This window comes from Chrysemys picta, chromosome 6, assembly GCF_011386835.1.
Source record: "Chrysemys picta bellii isolate R12L10 chromosome 6, ASM1138683v2, whole genome shotgun sequence".
Classification (NCBI taxonomy): Eukaryota; Metazoa; Chordata; order Testudines; family Emydidae; genus Chrysemys; species Chrysemys picta.
In genome coordinates this window covers 2,362,194-2,386,629 of record NC_088796.1, presented here as the reverse complement: position 1 = coordinate 2,386,629, position 24,436 = coordinate 2,362,194, and the positions used below count along the sequence as shown (strand labels likewise).

Here is a 24,436-nt window from a genome sequence, read left to right as displayed (position 1 = left end):
AGAGCAGAGCATGCCTCTTCCCTTTCCCTCAGGTTTATCCCCTTTACACAGTAGGACTGTAGACTGAGAGACTATTTGCATCCCCTGAGAGCTTTTGGTGCATGTGAAGTTACCTAAACCAATTCATTGAAGCTTTTTTACCAATGTGTAGCATTATATCTTTAGTTACTAACATATTGGTTTTCAAAGACTACATCAAAGTATAACCTTCTTAGTGAGATGGCTTAGCGGGAATGGGAAAACTTACAGCATCAGCATCCTCAGGCAGAAGATGCTGTAAGTCATCCCATTCCTATTTTTGTGTGTGAAGATTATTTTGCTAAAACATAGTAAGTATTAATACCTGGTCCTTTCTGTTGAACGGATAGTGTATCTGCAAAGCTGCTTCTGCAAGTTGTTGTCAGTCTCCTCCTCTTCTTAGGATGAATTAAATTCCTTTTAGTAACGAATATTAATGCATTGGTGTCATCACCACCACATCTTACTAAACACTTCTGCTAAATTAAAACATGCTGCTGCCTGTGTAAGAGACAGATGTTGATATCCTTACTCATACTGACTAGTCCATGGAACTATTCATGGAGCAAGGCCCTGAAGTGGGGCTGCTTGTGCAGGAAGGTGCTATACAACATGAGTAAGTGAACCAGAATCTGGCCATAAATTATTAGTTACTTGCCACAGGTCTTGCTTTCTAGTGGTGTTAATATCCCTAGATGTACTGCAGATGCTCAGGGCATTTATCAAAGATACAGTATATGTTTAGTATAGTCTCATTGTTATCACTGGGTTATGGACTCATATTCTTTAAAATTGCTATCAGTAAAACATGCTCTAACTTGGCACCCATGAGACTACACATGTTGTGCATTAATGATAACAGAGAAATCCTGGTGCCACGTGTTAAAAATACTGTATATTCTATCAACCTGGATGATTAATGCATACATTTAATCTACAATTTTACAAATGCTAAATTCCTGCTTTTAGAGAGACAAGGTGGGTGAGGTAATATCTTGTATTGGACCAACTTCTGTTGAGGCGGGAGACAAGCTTTCGAGCTGAAGAAGAGCTCTGTGAGCTAGAAAGCTTGTCTCTCTCACCAACAGAAGTTGGTCCAATAAAAGATATTATCTCACTCACCTTATGTCTCTAATATCTTGGGACTGACATGGCTACAACAACACTAAATTACTGCTGTGAGTCTCTCTGGGGGGAGAGCTTCCTTACTGAGATGTAATGTGCATCACCATTGCTACAGAAGAGCAGAATGTTTATTGGAACTCTTCAGAGTGGAGAATTTTACCCTTTGTACTGTAAGGTGGATTCTCTACAGTCAATGTAGTGAGCCAATGTCCTTTGAAAGACTGACCATACAAATTGTGACAGACCCAGACCAGTGGGGTACAGGAGTCTGGTAGAGGGCAAATATACTGGTCACTGGATGAGTCGTTTTCTGTTCCCTGAGTGACCAGAGCAGGGGCTGCACTAGAGTAATCAGGAATGCATAATTGCGAGGTGGTTTAGTGGCATTAACTGGAAAGGGTTATGCTGCACTGAAGGATGTGGCACCATTTCTGCATTATTCAATATGCCCTAAATTGAGGGGTTTGTAGAAAAACATTAAGTATTTGCCAGAGGGAACCCCAAATATTAAGTTAGCATAGCATGAGACACACACATGCTTCCATAATACAAGTATTGAGTGTAGTAACATTGCCATTGTTTTAGTGTGATGCAAGTCAGCTGTGGTGACATTAACCTTCAAAGTAGCACTGTGTTATCCGTCGGTGGTTGGGGCCCCATTGTGCTAGGTACTGGGCAAACAGATGACAGTCCCTGCCCCAAAGATTTAGGACTTAACTTGTCAGGGGTGCTCAGCACCATTGCACATCAGGTCATTAATTTTTACACAGTAGTTGTTTCTGAGGAGTGAGCAGTTTTAAAATCCTTTTCTAAGTTGATAAGGTTTCCAAGACTGAGTGTTGTAAGGGGGAAATTGTTGATATTTTTTTGTTTGTTTTTGCTGCATGGTTACTCTGTTACTGTATTTTATGGGGTTCCAGTTTTTCTTTTCCAACTAGAGTACAAGATTGGCACCTCTTTGTTTTTAATGAATCCACATAATTCAACGTAATAGCAATTCATTTTTGTTTAATGTATGGAGACTGACAAGAACTTCATAGCATTAGTCTATTAAGAAGCAGAAGACTATATGCATGTTCATTGAAGACAATCAAATTGACTAGATTTGATTTATGAATAGAAAGCCTGTTTGAAGGAGATTTCTCCAGTGGAGGTGGTTTTTGTTCCATCTCAGGATATTACTATACCTTTACACTATATTAAGGGAAACAGATTGTTTCAGTAATAGCAAACCTTAAATTATATGAAACAATAGAAACTGTTAAGTCAAAAGAAATGAAAGCTTCAGTGGAAAACATGTATCCATCTACTGTGGATAATTTCAGCCTGGAATTTCCAGAATTAAACTTCCATTGGTTTGTAAAAGAAATGGGGAAAGCAAACGAAGAAACCAACCTGTACATTTATTTCCCTCTCAGTCCCAATCAGTCGGTTATGATGCTGGCTGATTGAGGCATGCATGAAGTACGGAATCAACTTCAGACAGAGCTTTGATTTGATTGTCCTTTCTAGTCAGGCTTTGGTGCTAGTGGTGGTCATGAGGAGTAATGGCTGATGGTTGTGATTTTTCTTTATTTCAAGCATGTTAGCAATGCACTTCGCCTGCTTTATCACTGTTCTCTATTTATTGACTGGAAACTTGCAAAGATAAAGTTGCCATACTGCACGGCCTAATAGGAGCTTTATTTTTTTAGGCCATGAACAGATGTAAGGGGAAGGTGTCAGACTAGAACTTTCATTTTTCTTCTCTTTTTTGGAAGGGTTATTAAGTTGCAATGCCTTTCAAGGGAGAGGTGCAATATGTAGAGGGAGCTTTTTTGTTGCGATGGTATTCACACTACAGTCATTTGTGTTGCGTTCTTAAAGTTTCTAAATGTGATGATTAACTGTAGCTACCGGAATGTGTTAAATGTAGCAATTACAATAAGAAATAATAACTTGTATACTGCGGAGTTACTCTGCTAGTTGATTTTTGACTTTCCTCTTGTCTGACAAGCATATGCTAACCTTTCAATAATCTCTCTGTCCCTGAGAGAAATGAAACATTTTTGATACCGGTAAAGTATGTTGAAAGGAGTGATACAGTGATTGTAAACATGTAAAGGGGAAGCAAGTTAGAATCTTTCATCAATTTCCTTTTCTGCTTCTCTGGTTTGATTGGGTTTTTAAAATCAGTCACTAGATGAGAGAGAGTAAAATAAAATCCTCAGGGCAGACTCAACTTCGCACAGGGGAGTGTACTTCTCTGACAACTGAATTGTTTTTATTAGGGTTTTTGCAACTGTAGTAAAGGAATCCAAGAAAGTTTCCTAAATTAAAAGCATCTTACACTCCTATTTGTCAGCAGTGGTTGAAGGGAAAACAAAAAAAGTAAATGTTCGTCTACGAGGAGCTGGTGAGAGAGAGAGAGGGAAAGGTAATCTGGGAATTCTTCAGTATAAATTCAGAGAACATGAGATCATATGCTGGATTGCCTTTTTAGGACCTAAGCGTTACAGAAAAGGTCTCTTAAAAGACTTTTGTTGCTTTGAAGTGTGAAATGGGCTCTGCTATCCCATCTGAGTGGAATTGGTGAGTTGTGCTCTAACTACGTTTGTTTCTTAGCCTTGGAAGACCCTGATAGTGCAGTGGATGATAGAGACAGTGACTACCGCAGCGAGACCAGCAACAGCATTCCTCCTCCTTACCACACAATCTCACAGCCCAACGCCTCTGTGCACCAATTCACTGTGCCCTCTCGCCTGCAGCAGCAGGGTGTGTCTCGGGACTCCTGCATGGACTCCATGCAGAGCTATGATCTGGATTACCGGGAACGTATGGCCATCAGGTGGGTGCTGACTTTAAAACCGTAGCTCTTTCTCTGCCCTTGAATGTTTACTGTAGATCCTGAAGGCATTATGCAAACTGATGAGGGACAGCCTAGAGGTTTTCAAAGTATTGTAATATCACCTGCCTTGTGAATAGATGTGCTGTTCTAGTCTAATTCTCCACCTTTGAATAACGCAAGTACCATGGCAAATCCTGCAGCCTAGTTTCATAAAAGAATTTATAAAATGTGCCCAAACTTAGGAGCTTTATTGGTTCTATTTTTCCTTAAATACATAAATAAATAAATAAAAGGGTACAATGCTTGACAAATGTCATCTGTCAGTTGTGTGGTACCTTGCTTTAGAAACAAATGAAACTCAATGTGGTGGTGCTGTCCTATGGTAAATTTCCTCTTCACTAGTGACAAATTAATTTTGTTTCACATTAGCTGTTGTCCCACTATCAGCTGCTCTCTCTCACACACTATTCAAGGAAGGAGCCTTTGTCTATTCACTTTTTCCTACCTGTTGTCACATAGCACTGTTGTATAACATGGGTTTTGCCTCTGTGTGTGCCTTGCGCTATAATAAAGTACGGGTTTATTGCCAGAAATTGATATTCCTCCCCAGATTTTTTTCAGTTTTAAGGTGTTGTTTTGCACATAGCGGAACATTATACAGTCTGTGGTTCTTCTTTTGATCACAAATCAGCAGTTTATCAACCATTATTTTACCCTGTACAGCTCATTAGGTGAATAGTAATAATTATCGTATTGCTTAAGAGCCCTAGTCATGAACCAGGGCACCATACAAACCCTTAGCAAGAGCACGGGCCCACAAAGCTTACACTCTCTAAATATAAGAAACGGGAGAACAGGTGGATGCAACAGACAGGCAGTGGGAGCACAAGGAAACAATGAGACAAGATTAGTCCGCTTGATAGGCTGTGGTTTTGGAGAAATAGGATATGATGCTTTGATACATACTTCATGTGCTGAAATAATCTGGAAGGGAAGGGTAGTCGCTTTAACATATATCTACCAAAAAAGTGAGAGGTGCAGAGTTTTGCACTTTCTATATCGAACTGGTCCTATTCCCAAACCCTTGGCATGCCTCCATAACAGAGGGGACGCTTGCATTCTGAAGTCTCGACATCAGTTGTTCTCATGGGTTGTGCTTATGTTTAATGGCATTGTGGCTTTATTATAGTGATCATACTGTTAACTCAGTCAGTTAGTATCTAATTAGAAACACCTTATTTTACCAGTAAAATTCAGCTTTTACTTTGTCACTGCTAATGGGACTTTTTGTGGTGTATTTTTATCTATAACAGTGTGATGGATTGTTCTCAATGTATTGTAGTCCATTAAACACACAATCCGATTCTTTCTCATGCATCCTGTGCAGTAGATAAGTTGTAACTCACAGGACTTCCTATTCCATTATTTCAAACTCTTATAGTCATTGGTCCTTGCGAGAACGTGCCGGTGCGGCTTTGCTACATGGGCTTCTTTTGTGCCCACTTTATCAAAATAGCTTTTTATTTAAAAAAAAAAATTCTAACCTGAGGTGGCTGCTAGTGGGTTTTATGGGGGGAGGGGGATTGTGGGTGGTGGTGGTGGTGGGGATTGCTTGTGCTTGCTGTTTACATTGCGCCCAGCTCCAGCATCTCTTTGTAAATTCACCTCTTGTTCACAAACCAGTACAATTAATTCAGGGATGTCTGATGGCCTCTGTTATGCAGGAGGTCAGACAAGATGATCGCAGTGGTGCCTTCTGGTTTTATAATCTGTCAATCTATTAATCTCTTGGTTTCCAAATCTGAGTCCCAATAAATATCTCCTTCTGCATCATTATTGGTGATCTGTCCCCCTGCTGTAGGTATTTATGCTTGTAATTCTTTTGCAATGTGAGAGGAGTGATTCACATTTGCAAAGTGCTGGCTTTTATTGCATCTTGAACTCTTCACCTAGGGAGATGGTAGATTCTCCATCATTGTCCAGTCTTGACCCAAAAACTGCAATCTTTTTGACAGATATGGTCTAGTTCAAACAGAAATTATGGGTTTGAGGCAGAAATTATTGGATGAGGTTCTTTAGCCTGTGATATGCAGGAGGTCAGACTACATGATCCCTTCTGGCCTTAAAAATCTACAAATCTGTCACCACATCCTTGTGTTGGACATGTTTGTATTTCATTATGATTGCACATTGCAAACAAATCTCTTTGCCACTTTGATTGCATACTGTCTTTTTGCATTGGTATGTATTCTTAATCCGCTACTCTTCTGTTCTGTCGCTGCTTGCGAAGAGCTTGAATACATTAGGGGTTTTTGCCCTGGTGTAACTAGACCAGTGTTGTCCCTCAGCATAGATGCACTGCGCTGCTAACAAGGAGGCTTGTGCTGGTGCTACTTTACCCCTAGGAGTGATGATAATGCCTAGCTCTTTTCATCAGCAGATCTCAGAGGAGGTCAATATCATTATCTCCATTTTACAGCTGGGGAAACATGTTCGCTGGGGGATTGCCCTAATCAGGCTGCGTCTGTGCAGCTGCATGGCTACAAAATCCCTAATGCAGACGTGCTCGAATGCTTTGATTTGTGAAGAACAATTTCCACGGCCTCTGTAAAGGCTGCTGTTTTTTTGGAAAGTCAGATGTCCAACTGAGTCTGTTCAGGGCAAACTTGAACTGGTTCAAGAATTCTGTGATGAAAGTATGATTGGTTAGTTCTTTGAGTGGTTGCAGACATGTATTCCACTCAGGTGTGGTAGTGCCAAATGCATCAGCATCAGAGGTTTTTCCTTTAGCAGTACTCGTTAGGGCAGTACATGTACCCTATGTCTCCTTGTGGCTTGTCCTGAAGCTATGTAATGTGGCATCCTGACCCCACCTCGGTTACTACTTACTGCCAGTGTAGGGTGACCAGATGAGAGATGTGAAATATCGGGACACGGGGGTGGGTGCGTGTGTGTGTGTGTGTGTGTGTGTGTGTGTGTGTGTGTGTGAGCAGAGCGCAAAAAAAAAAAAAAAAAACCCAAGAGCCAGCGGCGTAGGGGGAAAAAAAAAGGAAAGGAAAAGAAAGAAAAAAGCCGGAGCATTGGAAAAATTGGTGGGGGCTGAGCACCCACCAGCAGCTCCCCCCCCCCCCCCCCACCAGCTCACCTCTGCTCCGCCTCCACCTCCCCTGAGCTGGCTGCTGCATCCTGCTTCTCTCCCCTCCTCCAGCGCTTGCGCCGCCATACAGCTGATTAGCACAAGCTTGGGAGGGAGGGATGAGGAGGAGGAATGCAGCGTGCTTGGGGAAGAGGCGGGGCCAGGGCGGGGATTTGGGGAGGGATCCAATGGGGTAGTGAGGGGGCGGGGATTTGGGGAGGGATCCAATGGGGTAGTGAGGGGGCGGGGCTGGGGGCAAGGGCGGGAATTTGGGAAGGAATCCAATGGGGGAGGGAGGGGGCAGAGTTGGGGCGGGGGGGGGCACGAGCCCCCTCTGCCTGTGCGCCGAAGCGCAAAATATCGGGACAATTTGCATCCCGACCGAACATCGGTCAGGACACGGAACAAACAAGTAAATATCGGGACAATCCTGATAAAATCGGGACCTCTGATCACCCTATGCCAGTGGCCTCAGTCGTATCTCCCCATGTGTGAGGCTTTTCGTCATGGTTTTTTCCCCTCTGTTTGTCACCAAGTTTTTTTCACTTCGTAAATAGCTTTGATAATTAGTAGTAGTGGTACCTGTAGTCTAGTTAGCTGCCTTCTGCCTCTGAAGTGGCAGCAGACAGACCCTGGGACCCTGATTTTCCCTCAGAAAGGGGAAAAGGGGTCACTCTGCATCTTGGTAACTGCCTCAAAACAGGATCCACAAGATGAATCAGGGATTCATTGGCCATTGCATTCAGTACCTAAGGACACAGTTGTGGCACTGCCATTTTCGGTACCTTTGAGCCCACATGTCTCTGTGGTGGAGGTGGACTTGCTCTGTTTGTCTGTGCCACCCTCATTGCTACCTCAGGACTCAGTGGGTCTATTGATACCACTTGCAGTTCCAGGCCCTTCAACTTCTTCAACACTGGGGCTAAGGTTGATGCTAGCGACTTACACAGTGCCAGTGATGAAACAGATGGTGTCTTCAGCACAGGTGACTATGGGTTTGGTATTGGTGCACTCCTCCTCTGTGGCACTGTCTACATCCTCACCTTGGTGCCAGGGGCCTTAGACTCCCCTCTGAGCCTGCACAGACTCAGTCATGCTCCTCAGTACCGACAGGCAGCGATTTTCTGGACTTTTTGGCAATATGTCCGGTACCAACAACCCTCCCATCCTAAGGACTGACTTTGCACTTTCCTTGTTGGTTTATGGGTAAGTTAGGATATCCTGTGACCCCACCTCGGTGGCTTACGCCCATGCTCACAGACTATCCAGAGAGCTCTTTAGGTTCCAATGTGGCATCTTTCCACATCTCGTCTCCTCCACAGTGGAAGAAATCTTGCAGGTCCTCTAAGCTCCCTGCAGAGGGAAGACGTTGGTACCAAGAGGGTTCCCATTCTTATAGCAATTACAAACTATATTGGCCTCCTACGCCCTGTTCCTTCTTGCAGTGTTCCTCTTGTGACTTGTAGAGAACTTTCTACTCACACAGAGCTGGGACTCCACCCCAGTCTGCAAGTAGACCTGCCTACCCTCAGAGGGCTCAGCTTCTAGCGTAGCCCCCGCAGGGCTGTAGGAGAGTGTCCATCTTCTCAAGCCACAGCTCCTGGAGGAGACTTTGCCAGAGCAACAACCACTCTCTCATGAGGCCACCTTGGCTATACCAGCGCCCACCCGCCACCTCAGGCGGATCCAGGAGTCCCAGATTTCTCGTCTCCCCTCTTAGCGGATTTTAAATCTTACCAGGATCTTCTCCAAAGGATCGCTTCAGCTCTGGTTACATAGGGAGAGCTGCGCTGGCGAGCTGTGGCAAACCTTCCACTTGCCCTGGTGCGGGACCCAAGCAGCCCCCCCGCCCAGGCCAGGTGGAGGGACCCAGTCTCCTCACAACTGCCAGTGCGGCTCTCCCCAACCTGGCTCCGGTCAGCGGGGCAGCTCGGAGCTGCAGCCCAGCTGCAATAAGAGCTGGGCGGGTAGCTGTGTGGAGCTGCGGTGGACCCTCTACTTGCCCTTGGTGTGGGGCCTGAGCAGCCCCCCACCTAGTGTGTCTGCCCCCTAGGCTTCCTGCCCAGGGCAGGTGGAGGATCTGTGCTGTGATTCCTCACAGCTGCCCTCCAGGCTCTTACTGTCAGAGCCATGTGCCGATACAAAATTGTATCCGCATCCACCCTGCTATTCGCAGAAATGGTCCAAGGATCTCTGCTTCCACAGATGCAGATATAAAGCAGATATCCGTGGATTTGCAGGGCTCTATGCATCAGAGAGCAGGCAGTATCCGCACAAACAGTATCTCTGTGGATCGCTTCTTGCTTCCATTCAGCATATGTCGTAGCTAGTATTCCTTCTCCACAGATGTGCTTGGCTAATTCAACAAGGGCCCAAGCCACATCTGTGGCTTTCCTCAGGGATGTTCCCACACTTGATATTTTATAGGGCTGCTACTTGGTCCTCTGTGCATACGTTTACTTGGCGCAGTGCAGTCACAGCGGCCTCTGATGGAAACAGCAATCGTTGTTCAAGTAAACTCCAATCCCATCTCCAAAATGTACTGCTTGGGAGTCACCTGAGTGGGATGCATGTCTGCAACCACTTGAAGAAAAAACAGTGACCTGTTCTGTAACTGAGGTGGGTTGTGGATAGATATTCCACAACCCACCCCCATCCCCTCTCCATCAGTCTTAAATCAGCTTTTCCAGTGTGAAGGAACTGAGGGATGTCAGGGCGGTGCTGCTTTTATATAGCCTCAGGAGGGGTCATGAGGAGGCATAGGGCATGCGCACAGCCCCGACGGGTACTGCTAGGGGAAAAATCTCTGGCACCGGTGCATTTGGCATGAACCCACCAGAGTGCAATACACTTCGGCACCCACATCTTGAAGAACAACAGTTACAGAACAGGTAAGTCACTGTTTTTTCAATTGTTAAATTTCATAAGTATGTCGGACTGCGTGTAGGAAAACATGAAGACAAGGCAAATCGTTTAAAAGGACTTTAGCAGCCTGTTTAGGTCCAAAACTACCTTCATTAAAGGTGAGCTGAATCTCATTCAGCATCCTATTCAATCCATCTAACCACTCTTTTTGTGCCATGCAGGTCCCCATATTATCTAAGTGTCCTTGAGGATTTAATTCTAGATATCTATTTTTAAAACTTAAAACATCTCTAGAAATGCTGCATGGGCTAGTTTTCCTTTTCATGACGGTAATTTGGATCCCCAGTCAGGGTAATTATGTTCCTTTAAGATAAGGACATGGATTTTTATTTCCCTCTGCCCATACCTGCCTAATATTTTTGTTTTGCTCTTTTTTAGACTAGCCCATGTTTTAGTCCCAATAGCCGATGTGACTCTGGAGTACCAGACTTCCTATCTGTGGGTTTTTTAGTTGGAATTTTATTTGCAATATTAAGTTTGGAATCAATATGTAACTATCTGTCTCCCTGCTCTTACTCTATTTACTTCCAAGGCGATACGATAGCATAGATTCCACTGTGAGTGGCCGATCTGACCTAGAATCTGCATCTGAGTCTAGTCAAATGACAAGCCGCCAGTACTCGCTAGAAAGCAGGCAGTCTCTAGATTTGTCCGATAGGTGGGTTAACCTCTTTACAGCTAGATGTCTGTCTAATCTCCTTGATGTTGCTGTTGTGATGTCATCTTGTGATATACTTCAGCTGACTTTCATTGTTTGCGTGCCTTCGCTGTATTTCCGAGCTGTGGTAGATTAATGGTGGGCTGATGTCATTGCTTGTTTCCATTCCAGGTGTTGTACTTAAGTTTTTCTTTTTAGTGAAATGTAACATTTTATAAAGTAGGGGGAAAACTCTTAATTGAATACCTTTGTCACATCAGAACAGGTCTATTCTTCTGATGTCTAACTGTTCTGATTACTGTAGTCTCTACAGTCTTTCTTCACACGTTCACATGGCTCCCATTGCATTCAATTGTGACTTGTGTGCACTGGATCCAAGGGCTGGGTCTGGCCCTAGGAGGCATCCTAATTTGATGGTAGCTTTGTAAAACGACTAATCCTCATTACTGGCTTTAAATGTCAGTTATAAAAAATTACAGTAGCTATTTTCACAAAACAGGATTCATTTTAAAGTAATGAGCACCTTTCAGATTAACATAAACTTGCCTAATATTAACAAAATAGGCAGTCCTTGATATTAGTGAAAATGTAATTAACTGTTCTAGCATTCCTTAAATTATAACACCATAATCTCAAAACACCAAAAGTTATCTGAAGTTGCATTATTATAATCTTTCACCGATAACTATTCTACTTCAAACAGCCATTCCTTAATTTTTGTAGAAAATCTGTATCATAATTGTTATGGAAGTTTTTGACCCTGCAGACCATTATGGTAATGTTTGATCCCTTGATTTAAGAAATGTTATATGTTCTCTTAGTGGATGATCATCTTTCCGTATCTACCACATTTGAATGTGTTCCATGTTTATATTTATTTTGTTAATGCATTTAATTCACTATTCTTCTGGTCTTATAATTTAAACTGTCCTTTGAAAAAATGTTTTTTAACTTTCTTTCCTCCCCTTCACTCCTTCCTCCTTTTTTTTGCCTCCTTTCCCTTTTTATTTTTGTCTTTCGTCTATCAGACAAGGATCTCTAGTTAGAAGTGAAAAGGTCAGGATCATTCCATTTGATTCTGAAGTTGAAGAAGAAGAGTGGGAGAGTAACTATGAGGAGCTAGGAAAACTGCTAATAGAGGAATTCCTAGAAAAAAGTAATAGAAATAGAAATTGTCAGGAAACAAATGTAAAGAAAACCCAAACGCTCTCAAAAAAGGAGACTTTCAACCACCATGAAAGATCAAGACATTGCCAGAATGTGTGTGTGGAGTCAGGAGCTTTAGATATTCCTAGATATCCTCAGGAATATGATACAATAGATCGGAGAAGGAAAAAGAAACTAAGATACAAAAATTTTGAAGAGAGTGAACAAATAAGCTTACATTATAATGGAAGTCTACAGTTTCCTGTGGAGAAAACAGTCTCTTTCAATGGTATAGCAACTAGGTCTGAACCTAGCAGTGTTTTCCCAGTATGTGAAGAAACTGAAAAATATAACAGCTGCAGCATCGAAAATAAAGAGCAGCTACTTGATTATCCAATTTTGCGTCCGTACAAAAATGGCCTAATGGTTAAAAGTGGCAAGTGGACCAAGAAGCAGCTGGCAAACCATGACTGTGATGGCTCAGTTCACTTTGGCAGTGAAGAAGTAACAAATGCAGAACAACCAGTCAATACTTTTGTGCCATTAGATGACCTGGAAGAATTTGACAGCAGTGCTTCTGAGGAGCTTCAGTATTCACCTGTTTCAGATGATGAAATGGAAGAATTAGCTATACTTTCGCAAACATGGCACAAGTCAAATGTTTGTCATCGTGACCGCTTCACAGATAATTTTGCTGCAAATTCAGTATCTCAGTTGCAAAAGGCTAACTCTGACAAAAAACATAGGACCAGAGGAGGCAAGTATGGTTATCCAGTGCAAGACCTGACTCTTTCTCCAGTTGAGGAGCCAAGTGAGGAATATGTTGATGCGATGGATGAACTGCAGTGTCTGGTAGAAACTGTATCTGAATACTTGGCTGAAAAGGAGGAAGAGATTAGCAAATTTGGTACTCTCCCAAAAGCGAAAAAAAATTCTGAGTGTGTCTCTCTCACGCAGGATAATGCTGACAATTCAACGGAGAAATATGTACATCCTGATCAGTCAAAACCTACTATGTTGGAGAACAAAGAGAACAGCAAAGGCAAATCTGAATCTCTCCCAGACTTGTCAGGTGTAAAGAACACTGTCAATTCCTTGTTTAGTTCTTTCACTGAGAAGGTAGGCTCAAGTACAAAGCACCTCACAACCTCTGTTGAAAAGCTTGTGTCTTCAGCACCAGAGAAACCAGAAACTCTAAGCCAATCTGAGGGTGGAATCTCAAAGATATTCTCTAGCAAACTTAAATCTGAGCATTTAGCCCCAGAAGTGAAAGTGGAAAGTAAGGCTGATATAAAAGTTTCCATACAGTCATTATTACCATCCCAGACAAGCAGTGACAAAGGGATGCATGATGCAAACTTCAGTAACACAGAAGCCACTAAGAGAGACAATATAGCTTCTACAGCCCCTTGTCTTCAGGAGTCATCAGAAAATACCACTACGAACCAGCAGCCTTCACCTCAGAATCAAAATTCAGTTATGAATTCAGTTTTAGGTATGTTTAATCCTTTAAAAATCTTCACTGAAAAAGAAGTACCAAAAAAAGTAAACATAAAAGAGGAGCAAACCAAGGAAGAAAGGCATCTCATAAGTGCTTGTGATACAAACAAAAGCGAGAAATCCTCTGAAGAGAACATAACCAACAGTGTTGTTTCTGAAACTAACCAAAATGAAACGAAAAGTGAGGCAGAAGATAAGACAAGCAGCAATTCTGTGTCCTCAATCTTTGGTAAACTTACAAATTCAGTCAGTTCCTTTAGCTTGAAAACCAATTTTGAGGGTCTAGTAGTACCCAAGCAGCAGGGTGGGCCACAGAAGTCCTCAGATTTTCATCCCGTGGCACATCAGCCAGACATAATTGTAGAAGAGTGCATAAACATTTCAGGAAATCATTGTCCTACAGGTAATGAATTGGAAAACAGGAAAAGTGGAAGTAAAGTGGAGGTTCATTCACAACCTCCAGAGCACAGTATAACACCTGATAACTTTTTCAGTCCACTCAAAAAATCTTTCAGCCAGTTATTGCTTCCTTCTGCTGAATCTGTGCAAAAAGAAACATCATCTGGACTCTCAAAAGGCCACAGGTCTGAAGATAATATAAGACAAAACAGTTCCACAAATGAACGTTCCTTCCCATTTACTGGTAAACTACAGATTCCTTTTTTTAGTGCTTTTGGTTTTTCAGATAAGCAGCAGAATACAAAAGAGAAAGGAAGCATCTTTCCTTCTTTGTTTAAATTTGCTTCTGCAGAAAACCTGGTAGCCTCAAAAAATCAAACCAGTCAGAGTTTTAGTGACATAACTTCAGCAGTTAAAGATGAACACAAAAGTAGTTATTCAGGAAATGCCAAATTTTGCTCATTAAAGTCTACTTCAGTTCCAAATATACCAAATCATAAAGAGGAACCTATAAGAATAAATAACACTCATAAGGAAAACAATACATGTGCACAAGAAAATAGAAATCAAGAAAGTTCCTCAGCCACCTTTAAAGTTACACATACACAGTGTGGATCTGTGAATCTTCATGAAGAAAGTAGAAATATAAAACAGGATATGATGACAGCAGGACTAAACACAACAGACGTAAAATCCATGTCTTCTGGTGGAGTGAGAGACCTTAAAAGTATGGATGCTGCAAAGAAGAAAAACCCACAACAAGGTTTGCTTTCGGGGCGTTTTTGGTTTTCTTCTGAAAACACTCCCAATAGGCAAGAGTTGAATGTTAAAAATGAAAGTGAGAACCAGAAAAACAATTCACCTGGGTTATTTTCTGGGATATTTAAATTTGCTTCAAGTGAAGATGTGTCTGACTGTAAGCAAGATGAGATGAAATCAAATTCACGAGGCCTCATGAAGTTTTGGGATAGAAATGAGGAGTCTAACTTAAAAAAAAAATCCAGTAGCTCAGACATAACTTCTGATGCTCAAGGAAGCCCTATGGAAAAACCAGAAACGTCCAGCTTTTTAAAAAGTTTCATATTCAAACCAAAAGAGAAACTGCATGATATGAAAGTGACTGAATCTTCCAAAACCAGTGACCATTTACCCAACATAATAGTAAACAAAACAGAGGAACACCATATTCCCTACTATGGGCGCTCTGCATCTCAGAATGAGCTGTGTTCTCAACAGACGGTACAAGATTTATCTGGGAAATCTATAACTGGCAGGCAAGTCCCTAACCAAGATATAGAATTTAAAATGTATCAGACTTTCTTAAATGAAGGATCCAATGAATTTCTTAACTTTTCTTTGTTGGATGGTAAAGCCCATAACATATCAGAGCAGTATCCAAGTTTTGAAGAAACAAGAAGTCATTCTAGCTTTGAATGGGAGTATGACACGGGAGAATTTCCTGCAGACACTCAGGAAGTAGCATTGCCAGTTTATTATGTCTTAAACCAGAACTTTGATGTACCTACTGAGTTTTTGGACTGGCCTGTATCAAATGACACAGTAATGAATCTATGTAAAAAGGATGGAAATGCAAATGTTATCGACTGGAGAATAAATGCAAATTGGGACAGACAGAGTATAGATTTAAGTCTGTCATATGAATCCTTTGATCAGTTAGTGTTTCAAGAAGTCTGTTCAGAAGAAAATGATATGCGGGCAACTAGTTCTCTCAATGGAAATGGCAGTAATCTTCCACATTTGGAAACAGACTGCAACTGCTCGTTAGAAGAGTTGCCTATGGACTTAAGCTACTCATCTGGTTGTGATGGAACTATGTGGACTTTAATTGACCAAGAGTCTCTAAGTATGGATGAAAGTTTTGTGTATTCAACATACAGTCAGGAGTACGAGCACTGGCTGACGCTGCTTGAGCGTGGTATATGGTGGCCATCAGAAGATGGTGATTGTGGATACTACATGTATAGTGATGGTCAGTATGTCTATTCACTGCTCACTGATCCTACGGGACAGTATGTCTATGTATGTGCACCTGAAATGTACTCGCAACAAGAATATTGGAACTATAACTTTCAGATGGATTCAATTCCAAGGGCAGTGTTGGAAGATAACATGATTGCTGTTTGTGGTTTCAAAGTCCCTCTTGGCAGTGAAGATGAACTATTGTGGTTTGCTGAAGAGGAGCAGCTAGATAATTACCTTATAAATAAGCCCCTTGATTTGTCTGTAGCTTTGCAAAGAAGTGATCAGCTAATGAACATGAATTTGGAGACATTTTCACAAATGTTTGATGAGTCTATTTATTACCAAAGAGAGCAGCCATTAGATTTTTCAGGTTATAAACTTCAAAAACTCAAAGTAGATTTTAGGCCTGAAAAGGAAAGTGGGTATTATTCAGAAGAACCTCCACTAACCCTTGATCTTAGAACACATTCCAAAGTGACTTCTAGTTGGATGTTAAATAAAGAGTTTGACATCAAGCAAACAGACAAAACCATTCCTATAACAGCTTCGGAGAGTGGATCATTGGGATTTTTTGGCTTCAATCTGTTTCAGTCCTCTCATAAAACAGATGCATCTTCTGCATCTGCTGAAAGTTGGACAGAAGTCAACAAAAGTGCAGAAGATAAAAAAACACCAGTGAACAAAGTCACATCTTTATTTTCTGCTTTGGGTGGTCTAATTGGAAAGGGTTCGGGTTCTGACATTGAGTCTTTGGAGGATTCTACCATGAAGACAACAGGTACACAGTCAAAATTATCTGGACATAAACATGATATTCTGTCATTAACATCAAAATTAGGGGCTGATACACAAACTGGGCAAAAGATTCCCACTGAGCCTGAATTAGGGAGAAATGGTGCAACAGAATTTAATAAATTAGAATCTATTAGGGATGAAAAGCATAAATTTAATCAGACTAAAAACATCCAGATGAAAAAACAAGGATTAACAAAATCCCCTTCTCAACTAAGCCAAACTACTCCTGATAGCAAGGCAAATAGAGCAGATAAAACCATTAAGACAAGTCCAGTTTCAAGTCATCTTGGAACCCAAGTAAGCAGTGAGGAGCACAAGAAACCTCAGCCAAATCAGAACCAGGCATCCATGGAGCCAGAGGAAACTTTATTTAAAAGTGCTCTGAAACTCTTTAGTTTAGGAGAAGATTCTTCTGCAAATTCAACAACTGAAAAAAATCAGGCTTCTGGATTTTTTGATTTCTTTAAAACACAGGTAAACAAAGGGCCGCAGCCATCATCAAATGTGGAAAAAAATGAAAACGATAATAAAACACCTCAGGAGAGAAAGGAGACTTCAGGTATTTCATCATTGTTTGGTTCCCTGGGGGATATCTTCAAAGGAGATGCAGTCTCTTCTCAACAATTGGCAAATGCCACTGTTTTACCAAAAAACAATAGCAGTGTTTCAGTTGAGTTCAGAGAAAAATTTGAAAAGTCAGGCAGCCAGCATAGTAATATGCAATCCCTTTCTTCTGCCGTTGTCGGAGAGATTAGAACAGAGGCTCTGAACAAGCAGACCTCGCCTAGTCATAGTATACAAATGGAGCAACCAAATAGAAAGGTAGAAGAGGAGAACGATAGCAAAAACTCTGGAAATGCATTATACAAGCCAGTACACACAGGTCCCAGAATCGGTCAACGGAGAGAGCCCCTAGTGCAACACAGTAGTGCATCAGTGGTTATGCCAAAGCAACAAGGAGATAATCTTACAGGTGTCGGACCTGATAAAATGAAACCAAGTAAGCCAGATCAGACATCTAGAGAGTCAGGGTTTAGTTTGCCTTTCAGTTTTTCAAATGCCACTGCTTCAAAACCACAGCCAGCACAACCACTCAACAGGAGTATATTCTCATTCTTTAGCGGCTCAGAGACCCCTACATCTTCAGCATCTGCTGCTAATCTTCCTAATGCTGAGCACCTAGAAACAGAAGGGCTATTTAAGCTTCCCTCCTTCTTTTCCACTGGTCCGACTGTCAAGAAAAGCGTGCCTCAAAGTAGTTCCAGCTTTAGTTTCTTCAATCTGACATCTTTTTTGGATGAAAAACCACAAACTCCTCCAGAGAAGGAAAACATTGCAAAACATGCTCAGCAAGCAAACTCTAAGCCATTTATGAAGCAAAGCATTTCTGTTGACTCTAGTATCAGAGTTACCAGACCATCAGGCTTGGACAGTAAAAAAGAGGCTCCTGGTGTTGTGGAACCAGCGGTTGGCAAACAAGAGACATGGAACAACTTCCCCAGCAATGCAAATGAATTAAACATTCCTGTAGAAAAGCATTCAGTAGAAAGTGTTGCTGAAGTAAGCAAAGAGAATGGTGTAGAAAAGCCTTCACAGATTGATAGGAATGCCACAACAGAGCCAGTTTCCTCTGATCCTTGCCTTGAAGTTTCTAAGTTACAAGAGGACAGTGAGTCCTTTCTTCCAGAGTTTCAGGAGCCAAAAGAACATCTCCCAGACAGCACAGGAAAGGAAGAGTGTATTACACCTTCCTCAGCTAAGGAAGAGTATTCATGTTCAAAAGGACAAATGTCTGGAAACAGGGGTGGCAGTTCAGTTTCAGATGAAAAAAACAATTTCACAAATTTAAATGACTTAAATGTTACCAACAGTGTATCAAAGGAGGTCATCTCAGAAGAAAATTTGAATGTACCCAAGCCTAAATTACCTGGGCACAAATTACCCGAGCCTACCTCTGGACTTAGATTAAAGCAGGCACAAGAGTCAAAGTCTTTCTCAAAGATGCCAGAAACACCTAATTTGCAAAACAAACCCAAGGAACCTGAGAGTGACAAATCAGTACTGGATTCTTCAGTGGAAATATTTTCAAGCTTCATGACAAAAGTAAAATCTCCTAGAACTTTATCTGGCTTGTTCTCCCAATCTCAAACTCCAACTGCTCCTAGTGCTCAAAAGAAAAGCCCCTCCTTTTTTGGTCTCTCTTCTCTCCCAAGTGGACCAGCTCCAACTTTCACAAATGATCTTTTTGGCATTTTTAAAGGTGCAAAGGAAACATCAAAAGAAGAGGTTTGTCTGAAACCCACTGCCAAACCTCAAGAAAGCAATAGGGCAAAAGACAGCATAGGGTCAATTCCTATAAAAGATTCCAAAAAGCTAGAAGAAATATCCACAGCCGAAGTGTCTGAAATAAAGACCAGCAATTCTCTGAAGGAAACGTACACATCAGACTCAGAAGAGATCTCCACAAAAGATTCTAGTGTGCAAATAGAAATTGGAGAAAATCAAAGACTTGAAACCAGCCAAAAGAAGTCTCAGCTAAATGCTTCAGAAATGTTGGTTTCAGGTGAAGATCAAGTGCCTGAAGTACTTCAATTGAATGCTAATTTACAGCCCTCTGTAGAGTTGGGGACTGATGACCTGTGCCATTCAGACTTGGACAGTGCAGTTGGTACAGAACAGACAATGACAACTGACCAGACAGATCTCAATTTGTGTCACTTAGATGTGGGCACTACTCATGTAACAGAAGAGCCACCAGCTCCCACTGAGGCAGATGTTAACTTCCCCCAGGCTGACCTTAATAGTGTACTTGAACCCAGAGCTCTAATTGATGAGGCAGATCTATGTACTACTCTTGAATCAGGACTAGTCATTCCAGGGGCTCAGGCAGATATTAATGCCTATCCGTCAGATGTGAATAGGACCCCTGAAATAGAACCCAAAGCTCCAGCTGATGAGACCAATGTTAATTTGTACCAGCCAGATCTGAATAGGACTCTTGAAATGGAACCAAACATTCCTGCAGAGCTGACAGAGCATTTAACAATGAATGGAACAACTGCAGGAGGAACTAGCCCCAAATGTGATTTGAATAAACAGTGTAAACCAACTAATGTTCCCCTAGATGTAAGTAGTAGTAAACCTGTATTTGAAATGCCAAGTATGCCTACTTTGGCAAAATTCAGTTTCATGTCATCTTCTACGGAGGGTGGAAAGCCATTTGGGTCCTTCTTCTCACAACAGCCACCTTCTGCAAATAAAACTGCAGCAGAGCCAGGCCTCATGTCCAGTTTTAAGAAGTTTTCTTCAACTCTGTTTGAAGGAGGTAATGAAGAAAAAGTGAGTAAGACAGACAGTGTCCAAGGGGCAGTGTTTGGCAAGAAGCTAGATTTTTCATTTCCTTGGCAAAAAGACAACAAGGAGACCTCTGTCAAAAAGGAACCGGATGTGCTGCCGCAGCTTTTATCAAAATCAGATGTAAAGGTGCTGGAAACAGTCAGTGCCGATGAGAATTCAAAATCCGCTGTGTCTAATCAACTAGATGATCCAAATACTGAATCAAGTTTTTCTGCTGAGCAGCCTGACACGGTGAATGCTGAACTTTCTGAAGAAGCGTCTGGAACCAGCACCGTTGATGTGTCCAGCAAAAAGTTAAACGACAGAGTTGCTGAAGAATCTGAAGATCAACAAAGCACAGTTTCCAATAAACTGCCTCATCCGTCTTCTGTGGAAGAACCCCCAGGAGAGTTACCACATCAGCAGGTTGAGTCTGAACAGGAGGATCTTGTTTCTTGTCCTGACACGGTAGCACTTCATCCTGGATCACAAGCAGCTGATCTGAATTGCATGGAACCATCAAATAAGAAAAGGCCAGTTACAAAAGCAGCATAATAAATGGTGTCAAGCAATTGACCATTTATAATGCAAGTGCTCTCTAGCAGTAGATATCAAACTTTGTGTTACCGTGCATAGTTCAATCTCATCTCGATTTATGATCAATTGTTTGTAGCGTTACTTGTAGTTGACATTAGAGAATACTGTTGTGTAGTCACTAAGTCCTTGTATCATTTTTCTCAACTTCCTCTGATCTCTTTTGTGTTTTGTAATTAGCTTGCTTATGTGCTCCTTTTGTGTTCTGTCTCAGTGAATGAGTTGTTTTGAGTGTTACTTTCATTAGCCTTTCACAACTTAATTCTTTCCGTGATAAAAGTCGGGTATGTGCAGAATGGTTTTGCTTACTTGTTTAGTGATTAGATTCACTGAAAAAACATTTGTAACACTAGATAATACACCTCTACCCCGATATAACGCGACCCGATATAACACGAATTTGGATATAACGCGGTAAAGCAGCACTCTGGGGGGGTGGGGCTGCGCACTCTGGCGGATCAAAGCAAGTTCAATATAATGCGGTTTCACCTATAACACAGTACGATTTTTTTTGGCTCCCGAGGACAGTGTTATATCAGGGTAGAGGTGTACTGTGCTGTGTCCAGAAAATGAGGTTATTTATAAAATAGATACTCAGCCTTTAAATTGTTGAAGCTTAATTTGCCATTGTAATAATTACAGAAATATTTAGAATGCTTTTCAATTTTTCAGGCTTTTTAACATTTCCAAAGGTGGCAATGAAGGTATTACAGGTTAAACTGTAAGGTTGTGATTCATTAAAATCTCTACAAAATCTGCATGCTTCAAGCAATGTAGGATGCTACTGAGTAAGGTTTGCAGTAGTTCACAAACCCCTATTTTGTCCTGTGTATATTCCAAATTATAATTGCCTCAGTCTCACACATGGTGGAGATTTGCTGAACTCCCATTGGTGGGCAGTGAAAGGAAAGCTTGCTCTCCCATATGTCCCTATTGTTAACTATACAGTACTATGAACAGAGGAAATCAGACTCCAGGGCTGCCAATCCAGCACCAAATGCAATTAAAAAATGTAGCATATGTGAGAAGCACACATAGTGCATTAATTCCAATTGACCCTCATTCATGAATCAAAATCTATTCCCGAAGTGCCTGTAACTGATGCATTGCTCATGCGCATCAAGGTCAAAACATTATCCATCCATATTAGGTGATTGAAAGTATTATACATATACACAAATAAAATGTTTTAGAAATGGTTTCTGAGGGAAATCTTAATATGGAATTTCCTGACTCTGCATGTGAAATTTCCATTTCTATGTGCGGTTTTTATATGGAATCATTGCTTTCCGAAGAGTTCAGTAGGATTAAGATGTATGTGCGCCTTTTGCTAAGAAATGTCCATCTTTCTGGTCGCAGATTCTGGCAGCAGTACAATTAATGAGGTGGAAGTAAAGAGCATCTAAAATAGTGGAAGATGAGCTATCTTCCTTTCTGATTCCCATGTGCACATTTCTACTCTTCGGTGTTGATTAGAATACCTTCATTGTCAACCCTGGCTGAATTCCTTTAGAATAGGGGAATAGTATGAGTACTGTTACAAATTTGGTTAGTATACCAATAGGCACTGCATTTCTGTCTCTTGCTATAGTACCTACAGTAGGCTTATGCCCAATTTCTGATGTAATTTAGATTAGTTCAGGGATTACAATGGTTAGATACCATGAATTGATAATACACTTCTAGCAAGCCACAATATAGCCAAGCTTCGCACTAAATTTATAGTCTTATAGTTTCCGTGCAGATAGTTAGTCACTAAACTGGCTGTTTGTTGCATGTTTCCTCCTTGCCACTCCCTTTTGACTTATTTATCTCTTCCTCCCTCCCAGTCCTGCTGGCAGTAGCAGGTATGGCTCCTCGTGTAACGTCAGTCAGGGAAGCTCTCAGCTGAGTGAGCTGGACCATTACCATGAAAGCACCCCTGGGTCTGAGCAGGAGGATGAACACCGGGAAGGGGAATCCAATCAGTCCTGTCACAGCTCTGGCAGCTATCCGAAGGATGGCCAGGAGTGGCGCAGTGAGCTGGAGGAACCCCCTGAGCATCACAGCGGAACAACAGAAAAGGAAAAGGTCTGTGTGAGAGAGGAGCCAGCTCAAGATCATTTTGCATCCAAATTAACCCCACAACTTGAGAAGCCCAACGATATCCCTGCAAGGCGGCCAGAGAGGTAAGTGACGTGTACAGTATGTCAGTGTAAAGTAATGGAGATGTTGTAACTTACAGTGAAATCATACAGGCCGGCATTCCACTTTCCCCGGGGGTGCTTGACCCATGCTCTTCTCCAGGCCCCGCCCCCATTCCGCCCCTTCCCCCAAGGCCATGCCCCTACCTCTTCCCACCCCTGCCCCTCCCCGAGGGCACCCCTACCTCACTCCTCCTGCATGCTGCTAAACAGCTGATTCATGGCGGGTGGGAAGTGCTGGGAGAGAGAAGGAGACACTGATGAGCGGGGCTGCAGGGGGGTGAGGGGAGGGAGGGCTGCCAGTGGGTGCTGAGCACCCACTAATTTTTTCCCCTGGGTACTCCAGCCCTGGAGCATTCACGGAGTCAGTGCCTATGAGTGAAATGCTCATTTTACTGTTGACATTGATATCCTCTGATTAACCCCGAAGTTGGAAGCGAGTCTGCGATGTCCCCATCTTAAACTCTTCCCAAACAAATTGGTCGATCATATTAACATGCTGTATTCTGATAAATATCTTTACACTCAGTGACAGATATTTGGGAAACTTAAACTATATTTACTGGATAGCTGAGCTGCAGGCCCCCTCCTTCAGTGGCCTAGCAACTCATTTGCAGTATTTTTCCCTCCATTCTTGATGAGGGATATATGAGGCAGGCCTGGAGTAGCTGGATTGCTCATGATTGGAAAAACGATGCGCTTATCTCCATATTAGCAAACCAAACCTGATTAGTGGCAGTGAACTTTGTGACAGCACACACGTCATCCATCCAAACCTGAAAGGAATGGAAATAAGACGTTAAGACATTTTTTCCCACCTTCATATTTCATTCAACACTACCAATATCACGCTCCCTAAAACTTTCACTCCCATCTCCAACAGATACCAAAAAGCAATATATCCGCTTCTTCAAACTTGCACTCTAACACAGAACCATAGCAGTGACCGCAGGGTTTTTTACCAGTTGTTCATCACATCTGACTGTTAGATATTCCATGCATTTGGGAAGCTAAACCACCTTAACACTGCTGAGGACAATTTACAGTCCAGCACAGCTGTGAACAAGCGTCTTGTCCCACTGGAAAGCCGAAGAACAGCTGATTTGATCATTTATGCCATTCTAAATGGATTATTATTGATAGTCTTGACTACTCAGAGGGAAGAAATGTACAGTTTATCATCTATACAAATTCCTACACTTTGGAACATTATTTGCATAATCACGGTTAGTTTTCAGGAACTGTATAATTGCAATTGCCCTGTACTCTATCTGACTGCCATTATTAGCCTGTCAGAGTACAATGATTTGCATTATTATTGTAGGTTATTTCTCAGTATTCATCATATGAATAAGCAAATTTCTCTACTCTGATTCACTGCTATAATTCCTCTGCTATTGGTCCTGTACTGTAATGTTCCAACTTTTTTGCCAATGGTGAAGACAGCCCTTCGTTATTTGTCTCACTTAGGCTGAAGCAGAAATACTCCTAGGCTTAGGACTGGTCTACACACAGGTTTTGTACCAACTTAACTATTTGCTTAGGTGGCTGACTTCCTACCAAAATAGTTAAACTGGTCCAAGACCCTAGAGGGGATGCAGTTATGTTGGTATAAAGGTGCTTTATTCCGGTGTAATTATTCCCTTGAATGTAGAGAAGGTTAAGGGGTGACTCGATTGCAGTCTACAAGTACCTATATGGGGAACAAATACCTAATAATGAGCTCTGCAATCTAGCAGAGAAAGGTATAACATGATGCAGATGCTGGAAGTTGAATCTAGACAAATTCATTCTGGAAATAAGATGTAAAT

The 24,436-nt window shown here is 41.8% G+C and overlaps 2 protein-coding genes across 6 annotated transcripts in view; both read left to right on the top strand.

Moving 5' to 3' along the window:
- Positions 1–24,436, top strand: part of UNC13B (unc-13 homolog B) — a 378,814-nt gene that overhangs the window by 145,250 nt on the left and 209,128 nt on the right. For 2 of the 5 annotated variants that reach the window (XM_065598630.1, XM_065598632.1), the window contains 3 exons: positions 3,748–3,970; positions 10,564–10,689; positions 22,272–22,610. In XM_065598630.1, the coding sequence (XP_065454702.1) occupies positions 3,748–3,970; positions 10,564–10,689; positions 22,272–22,610 (688 nt within the window). The remainder of the gene's footprint in view (positions 1–3,747; positions 3,971–10,563; positions 10,690–22,271; positions 22,611–24,436) is intronic. The other 3 variants (XM_065598633.1, XM_065598635.1, XM_065598639.1) reach the window with 2 other exon arrangements.
- On the top strand, positions 10,715–21,140 carry LOC135984181 (uncharacterized). The gene has a single exon (XM_065598627.1). The coding sequence runs from the start codon at positions 12,259–12,261 to the stop codon at positions 20,401–20,403; it is 8,145 nt and encodes a 2,714-aa protein (XP_065454699.1). The 5' UTR covers positions 10,715–12,258; the 3' UTR covers positions 20,404–21,140.

Bases quoted from the DNA above. Each gene is read 5' to 3' on its own strand.
- LOC135984181 (XM_065598627.1), top strand. From the start codon at position 12,259: ATGGTTAAAAGTGGCAAGTGGACCAAGAAGCAGCTGGCAAACCATGAC.